Consider the following 8,858-nt stretch of genomic DNA (forward strand, 5'->3'; position numbering starts at 1 on the left):
TGTTGTTTTATTTGAGACTGAATTATTTATGAATAAATTAAAAACCACTAAAATTTGCATGGTCTGTTTATTTATTCACTTTACACTTAAGAGCCAACTGTACCTAGGTGCTAACTAGTGACATCATAATAAGGAAGAGATAATTATATACATGCCGTACCATCACCACGGAATACAATATTAAGGTTATAACCACCTTAGATTGGCAGGTTAATAATGTTCTGTGCAAGCCACCTTAGATTGGCAAGTCATGTTCTTAGATTTGTCTAAATATGTTTTTAAACAAGAGTAAATTCATCTTAAACTCACTGGCCTAGTGATAGTCTAGTCTAGGTTTAGCATTGCAATTCTTTTAACCCTTTGAACACAGACGGCGAAGGAATATGCCGTGCACTGGACGCAAGGCGATCGCGATTATTTAAGCGAAATTGAACTTTACGGAGTCCCGCGTAAGTCCCTATTGCATTGGCGAAGCCGACGGCTGTGGTCGTTGGCGTCCTTGCCTCCTTGGCAAGACTTTCCGATGACGTCCATAGCCGTCTGTGGCGGTCAATGGGTTAAACGGTTGACATAATTATATTACGTATAAATACATCTACTATTACATTGATTGACGTTTAGATTTCCAGTCGCTTCACCACCAATTCATGCTACAGAAACATGCTACATAATTTGTCAAACAATCCAGCCATACTCGTACACCTCACAAATTATGACTATCCATATCAAACTTATAATATAAATAAATGGTCAGATATTTTGGAAGGGCCACACAAACCATTCATTGACACTATAAAATCAAAAAGCTACACAAAATACTCAAATTTACATGTATGTAAGAACTTATTATATTTATTACATATACCAAGTTTTCTGAGAACCACAGTTGATTTAACGCTTCTTTAATAATATATTTCTAAATACACCATGGTATTGTGTATGATTTTTTATTTACATATCAAATGCAGGTATTAAGCTTATTTATTGTATATTATATTAATACTTTCGTTAAAGTAAAATTATCTTTATATAGAATTTACTACAATAGATATTTTGCCTAAGGCAAGTGTTAGGATCGCCCGCAACAACTCCTAATCGGTAGTAGTGGACCTGTCATGACGCCATTCGCCAGGGTCTGCCAGGCAGCTTTTCTGCAAATAACGTAAAACATACATTAATTCTGATATATTGAATTAAATTGAAATAGCCTTTATTCCTGACTCAGTTTTTACATTACAATTTTATTAGTATATGTATCTATATTTTATTTATTTATGCTCTTTTTTTTCTGCTTCTTTGTCAGGCTGTCTTTGACATAGGCCTCCTCCAGGCGGCGCCACTCATCGCGGTTTTTTGAGAGTCTTCTCCAGTCTTCAGGAAAGTCATCTTCCCATCTTTTGTATGGTTTACATTGGGGTCTTTTCTTAGTGATGAACATCTCTAAAACGAAGGCTATGACTAATAGTAATAATAAAGAAACAATAAAAATAAAAAATCAAGAAATAGAATATGTAAGAGACTATATATACTTAGGCCAACTAATATCTCCACACAAACAACAAACTCAAGAAATCCAAAGAAGAATTACAAACAGCTGGGCTAGATACTGGTCTCTTAAAGAAATTATGAAGTCAAATTCAATGCCAATCTCTGGGAAAAGAAAAATTTATAACTCATGTATACTCCCAGTACTAAGATATGGTTGTGAAACCTGGGCCTTAACCAAAGAAAATGAGCACAAAGTCAAAGTCACTCAACAAAGTATGGAGAGGAGTATGCTGGGAATAAAAGTAAGAGACCGATGCACTCACAGATATTAGGAAAACAACCAAAATAGAAGATGTTTCCCAAAGAATCAGAACGCTCAAATGGAAATGGACAGGGCACATGATGCGCTCACAAAAAGACAAATGGACAAAAGATGTCACGGAATGGTACCCAAGAGGAAATTCTGATGTATACTGACGATTTTATAAATGAGTTTAGCCTTACTTATTTATAACAATTAAGGAGGCAACATTTAGTAAAAATATTTTTAAAGCATCAACGAAATAGTACGGAAAGTATGTCATTACTTCACGAGTACCGAGAGATATCTTGGCACGAGCCGTAGGCGAGTGGCAAGACTCGGGACGAGTGAAGAATGACATTTCCGCACGTGTATCGAACGACGTTTTTTTAATACAGTTGCGAAAAAATAAGAAAAACAACAAGTAAGGAATTCGAAACTTTTATATTATTAATTCTGTGACATCATTGACATTATGAAGAGGTGTTTTTTTGCTTTTATTCGACTAGAATGGATTTTGTTATTATTATTGAACTCACTTCAATGAGTTTTTTTTTTCAAATGCATGTTCTATAAGACAGAAACAATTGTAAATATAAAACATTGTACTATTATTACCTAAATATCGTTATTTACGATTATTTGTGTATCTTATATTTATAAAAACAATATCGAATGTTGCCTTTGGAAACTTAAAACATTCTTGCAGTAAGAAAAAACGCCTCTTCTCTTCTTACATTAACAGTAGGTTTTTATGTTGATTACGACGTTTAAAGGAAACTAATATTAACACTCATCAATAAGTAGTCATGAATTGGAACAAGTATAAATTTAAAAAAATTGGAAAAGTAAAAAGCACAAGTTCGCGAAAACCAACTTTCCGCACGCTGAACAGCCACGAAAAGTAGCAATTTTTGAGCAACTGTATTAAAAAGAAAGTTATCGTCACTTTACAATTTATTTTATTTTATTGAAAGCAATTTATTGCCATGAAAAGGATTAAAATTAAATTAACGTTTATTTCAAGAAAATGGCTTATAGTTATAAGTTATAACAACGTCATGGCTCACATTAACGTAATACCTATTAAACTCACCTCATTCCTTGGGCCCATCTTCTTCATCATCGTCCCAGTCACTAACCAGACTCTTGATTTTGTCATCTTTTTTTGGAGATTCTTGTTCATGTGGTTCGTTTTCAGTTGGTGCCTCAACAGTTGGAGCAGAATTACTTTCAATATCTTCAGGAGCTGCTACAATCTCATTTTCATTAGTGATTTCGCCATCATTTTCAGCTGTGGGATCATTTCTTTCCTCTTCCTCTTCTTGAGAATCATTCTCATCCCAGTCATTAAGTAATGATGATATTTTTTCGGGGCATGCTGGTACAGTATTGTTAACAGTAACACTTTCTTGTAGCCCCTGGTCTGTCTGCATTTCTTCCATGGGATTCTCACATTCTTCAATGGGTTCAATTGCAACTATTCTAGTCATCTGTTTCTCCATTTCTTGTTGTATGTTCTCTATTGATTCTTCTAGCTCCACAGAATTGTTTTCTGGATTATCCATTTCAGTAACAGTGTTTTCAGAATTTTCATTTTCTATGGTTTCATTCTGAGCAGTTGCCTCATCTTCATCTTCTGACCATTCTGATGTCAAATTTTGAATTTGTTCCTTGGTTACAGGTGTAAAGGAAGGACCATCATTATTTAAAGGTTGCCCAGCAACTGTGGCTTCCTCAGCAAATTCTTGTGACTCACTGGTTTCCTCTGTAAGTTCCGTTATATTCTGTACATTTTCTTCTTCTTCTTCTTCTTCGATGGCTGATTCATCCAAAGGATCATGATTTTTTTCCATGGCCTCCTCAACTTCAGTTGAAACTTGGTCTTGAGCTTCATCTTGAGCTACAATGTCATGATTTTCAGTTTGCGTAGTTTGAGAAATAGGCTCTTCAGTTGATATGGCTACTAGATTTTCTGAATTTTCTATTATTTGTGAAGGAACATCGACTTCCATGGGCATTGATGTGGCTGCTTGAATTTCTTCCACAGTCACTATTTCAGCAGCTTGTTCCTCATTCTGATTGTTGTGCTGAGCATCTGATTCACATGGCAATGGCTCTACCATTTGTGATACTTGATTTATTTGGGATTCATCTTTTGATGCAACAGGCAGCAGATGCACTTCTGGGAGCTCTTCCAATTTGTTAGTAATTTCTTGTGATGGAGCCATGACCACCTCTTCAACATTTGTAAGTACTTGTAGCTCAGGTTCCTGTGTTACTTGCATTTGTTGGCTATCTATGTTGTGCCAGTTTACTTGATTATCCATTATTTGAGTGTTTACTACACCAGAGGTAGTTGTGATTGTCTCATAGTTTCTAGTGAGTACTGCAGAGGTGGAGACAAATTGAGCCCCACCAAGAGCTTGTGATGTAATAAGTTGGTATGGTTTATTATGATCATCAACTGGATGACTGTATACAACAACTATGTTAGAATTATCACCAGAAACTGCCTCAGACACATTTAATGGAAAGTCATCTTGAATAATCATCATGTCATTAGTTTGTGTAGTGTCCAGGTCTATTGTACCATCCAATGTAGCATTATGAGAAGCAGCCAATACCGTTAATCGTTTACTAGCATCTGTATCATCAAATATTATTGAATGATTAGAGGACATCAAAGCCTTATATTCCTCCTCATTTGACACCACAATCTGAATTGGTTGATTCATAGTGGATTTTTTATTTAATTTTATGTCAGATTGATTAATTTCAGTGGAATTATGGATATTCGAAAACTCAAGTGATGTATCAGACTCCAGAGTATGTAATGTTTGATCCACATCTGTATGTAACATATCAGATAAAATATATTGATCATTTTCAGCCATTTTCGAATTCTTAGGTATGAGTTGATTATCCCTCATGATGTATTCAGTATCACCAATCATTATAATTTCTTCATGGTTTGAGTTATCAATTTGTGGAATGCTAAGCTCTTTAAGGAACTGATTTTGTATTGTCTGTGGCTTAGGCTTCTTTTGAGGAGTTGAAGGTTGGATAGTAGACTGGATTGGCGCACCAAAACCTGAATTTAAGATCTTTTGCCTTGGTGTTGAGGTAACAGTGCGATGTTTCTTTGGTTGTTCTACAATATCTATGGTACCATGAGGCTTCTGCTGAATTTGATAAGCGGTGTCATCCTCAGACTCCTGGTCATAGGTCACAGGTAACTCATACTTAATGGGCTTACGGTCAATGATTCTTTCCATAGGTTCTTCTTCTTCTTGCTTTTCCTCATCAGAATCATCAATGATGCAGTCAGTTTTAGCTTCTAGCTTGTGATTAGTTTTCAGGTGAGCATAAAGATTGGCTTCGCGTAAAAAGAGTTTGAGGCAATAAACACATTGGAGGTTGGTTCTTCTTTCAGCACTGTATTTATGGCCTGTGTTTTGGATGTGCATCAACAACAAGGCAGAAGAATTGAATGCTGCAGCACACACATTGCAACGGAAATTTCTTGTCTCAACATGTGTCATTTTATGTTTGACTAGGTAACCTTCATTCAATGCTATGTAACTGCAAATGTTACATTTTGGGAAATTGTATTGAGGTGGAGGTTTCTTACCATGTTTAGTGTATAAGTGGTGTAATAAATAGTTTCTCTTAAGTGACTTTAGACCGCAGTATTCACACATATTTGAAACTGCTTTCTCATTGTGAATTTCAACCAAATGGCGTCTAAATTTGTAATAAGAGGTAAAATGTATAGCTCGACCAGGTGTTCCACAAATGAGGCAGATCCAGGGCCCTTTTACGTTCTCTGCTCCCATAGCAATAAGCTTTGCTGCCTTTGCAGAATCTAGAACCGTAGATTCATATGTGAAGTCTGGGTCTTGTTTCAACTGCAATTCTTCTTTGTATATTTTCTGTGGGGTCGCTGGTCGTTTTTTGACTGGTTTGGTTGGGGTGTCCAAAAGTTTGAGCTTGATATTTTTGTTACTTTTCACTAAGTGCGGGTACTTCTTTAACACTTCACTTATTATCTTGGCATGGTCCAACTTGCTCGCCTGCTTGCTGTTCTTAGCCTCAATTGTCACTTTTGGACCTAGATTGTTATCTAATATTTGGTCAAAAAGTTGGCTGGAATTTTTGACTGGGGGCTCAGGTGGCAAAACATCTCTTCCGAACATATCTGGTTCATTTATCATGGAGTCATCATCATAAACATTTTCTTCCTTAGAGATCTTCCTACATTCCACAATTTCAACAGTAGAGGGCCCCTGAGAAAATCTTTTCGAGCTTGATGGTGAATTAAACTGGCTCCTTTTGGCTGAATACCGCTTTGTTGTTTCTGGATGTACCATCAAGGGTGTAGAGGTGTAGGATATATCAGTAAATGAGTTGTCATAAATATTATCAGTATCAAGTTCCTCAGGGAGCTCATACCTGGTAGGTCTAGGTTCACCCTTAACAAGCTTCCTTGGAGGAAGATGGTTTTCTATATGGACCGGAGAAGGTGAGCGAAAGGCCCTGCCATTACTTGTGCTACTTGTAGCCTTGCTGTAGGATTTGTCTCTTGGTGTTTCAATATCAAAAGCTTTACTAAATGTACGCTTTGAGCTACTTGTAGAGGGAACCGGTGCTCTTTGCTTGCTGCTTGTACTTTTAGCATAGCTTTTTAAGCCACTGTAACTGTGCGTTGGCGGCGGTTTAGGAGCCGCTTGCTGCTGCCGCTGCGCGTCGAGAAGTTTGGACAACACTGGCATGTTCATTATTTGTGATGTTTGGTACAGCTTTTCAAGAAGTTCTATTTTAAATTCAAGCTGGCCGGTGTACATGAAGTTGACGATGGGGACGACGACGTCTGCTTGCAGGTCGTCCGGCATCACCAGGCAGTCCTCATACATCTCGCATGTCCGCTCCAGCAGCTCAAAATACTCGGTGCACGCACTGAGCACCAACCGATGCACTTTTAGCTGCGCATTGTCTTGAAACTGCAGCGTTAGGTCACAGTAATCGGTTCGATTGAAGAAATGCTTTAGCCGCTGGAGGAAGTATATCCCCCAGTTATCAACTTTCACTTGCTTCAGATCGGACATTTTGCTGTTGGCATTTATACCTGTTTTCTAGGTTATCGCTGTAGCATTTTGTACACTGAAACAACGAAATTATGAAACTTTAGGAAAATAGTCGTCCCATATAAACTGAACACTGGTTATAAAGGTGCGATCGATGATGATAGGTTTACAAACCATTTCGGAAACGAAACGAGGGACGCTTTCACACTTTCTATTTAGACATACAATTTTTGTGTACATTTTGTTAAATTGCTTGAATTTTGCGCCACACTATATTTGTTGTTGGAACTTACCAATAAGCTTAGGTTTATTGAGACTCGTGCAGTCTTGAATTTAGCATCACTTCTCACAAAATTACTCCACTAAATTCGACTGAAGTTGACAGTAGTAACGTAAGATGGCGGTGTTAAGCGTAGCTTTGACCGACGCCTTGATGTGGCAGTCTCTGATCAATAACAAGTCGCTTTAAACATGCTTGTCCTAAATTGTTTAAAAAAAATATAACACTCTTCTTTTAAGTATTTTTATCCGAAAATAACACTATTAATTTCAGTAATAGGAATAATCATCTTTGTTTTATTATTTAAAAAATTGAAAATCAGTGTAGTGATTTGATTTACTCGAGTGTCGCCATCTGAATAGAGTTTGGTCTCAACTATTGATTGTCTGCGTTCTAATTTTACGCCGATGTGAGGAACAAGGGCATACTAGGGCAAGGTGACGCATTGCAACGGTACAAGTCGTCGACACCATTCTATTGTAGCGGTGAATTCGTTTCGAAGTAAAAGTCAATAGATGGCTCTGATATAATGTACAACTTGAAAATGTGGCTTTGAATTTAGCTTGTTAATTTTTTGACTATAACGTTGAAATTGTTTATAATTTAATTCGATGCAACAACATTTCCTATCTAACTAACTACATAAATTTTACATTTATAGCTGTTGTGTTGCACCGTTTTTTAAATTATAAATGTGAATAGGTCCCTTTGTTTGTTAATTTTAACGTGAATTCGTGTTTAGTGTTAAATAAAAACATGTTTTTTGTAACAACAGGTGGCGTTTCGATCTAGGTACCTACCTATTTCAACTTTCATAGATTTATTGACTACTTCATTATCATAATAAGGTCATTACACAGATGGCGCTATTATTTAAGATGGCATTATTAAATGTGGCTCCTGTACACCATGGCCCAGTGTAGGCCAGTCCAAGGGACGCACTTATGTGTTAGAGGGAGCAAGTGATATTGCTATCTCATTCCACCGCATAGCTGCGTCCCTTAGACTAGCCTACACTAGGCCATTGTGTACAGGAGCCATTCTTGAACACTGCTAGCGGGTATAGGGCCAATTAGGATGGACAGGATGGTATTCCATCTGTCCAATATCTTGGTCCAATGTATTTGCGTCTCACATTTTGCCTAATGAGGGAGTGAGACGCAATGCACATCGGACAAAGCAAAGAAATTGTACAGGTATAAAGGCATAACACACCGTCGCACCGCACCAAGGTCATTGTGCGACGCACCCATAAGTAAGAGCGAGAAAGAGATATCGCTTTCTCGCTCTTACTAATGGATGCGTTGCACAATGACCTTGGTGCGGTGCGGTAGCCCGTTTAATTTCGCCGCTAGGGGCGCTAGTGTAGATGGAGGTCCTTCAAATTGTCAAATGCATAGAAGTTTTGGGGGTTTTCAGCTTTTATATCAGGAATTTTCACTCCTTATTCATAATTGTGGTAAATCTTTGTCCACCTTTGATTAATCATGGTAAACAACAGATATAGCTCAATAAATGTTAGTGGTTTAAAAAAAGTGCCAACCAAAGATAGATATAACTCCGTAATAGATGGATACAGTATGATACAGTCTAAGGAAAAAACGTGCCTCGAAAATCACGAAAATTTGATTCTCGATCAGAGGGCGCCACTAGTTTTGGCCTACTCTCGTATAGAGGGCGTTGATGGTTTCGTTTGTTATTT

At 37.3% G+C, this 8,858-nt stretch overlaps 1 protein-coding gene across 2 annotated transcripts; it reads right to left on the minus strand.

Moving 5' to 3' along the window:
• Positions 1 to 2,885: 2,885 nt before the first annotated feature.
• LOC134748757 (centrosome-associated zinc finger protein Cp190) lies at positions 2,886 to 7,305 on the minus strand. 2 transcript variants are annotated; one of them, XM_063683531.1, is made up of 2 exons: positions 7,170 to 7,305; positions 2,886 to 6,952 (listed from the first exon to the last, which is right to left on the minus strand). In XM_063683531.1, the coding sequence occupies exon 2, from the start codon at positions 6,895 to 6,897 to the stop codon at positions 2,887 to 2,889; it is 4,011 nt and encodes a 1,336-aa protein (XP_063539601.1). In that variant the 5' UTR covers positions 6,898 to 6,952; positions 7,170 to 7,305; the 3' UTR covers position 2,886. The 2 variants fall into 2 exon arrangements, with proteins under 2 accessions (XP_063539601.1, XP_063539602.1); XM_063683532.1 differs by lacking the exon at positions 7,170 to 7,305 and adding an exon at positions 7,051 to 7,165.
• Between the last annotated feature and the right edge of the window lie 1,553 nt (positions 7,306 to 8,858).

This window comes from Cydia strobilella, chromosome 17 (genome assembly GCF_947568885.1).
Source record: "Cydia strobilella chromosome 17, ilCydStro3.1, whole genome shotgun sequence".
NCBI lineage: Eukaryota > Metazoa > Arthropoda > Insecta > Lepidoptera > Tortricidae > Cydia > Cydia strobilella.

What these genes read in the sequence shown, in the direction of transcription:
- LOC134748757 (XM_063683531.1), bottom strand. Translation starts at nt 6,897, where the DNA reads ATGTCCGATCTGAAGCAAGTGAAAGTTGATAACTGGGGGATATACTTC.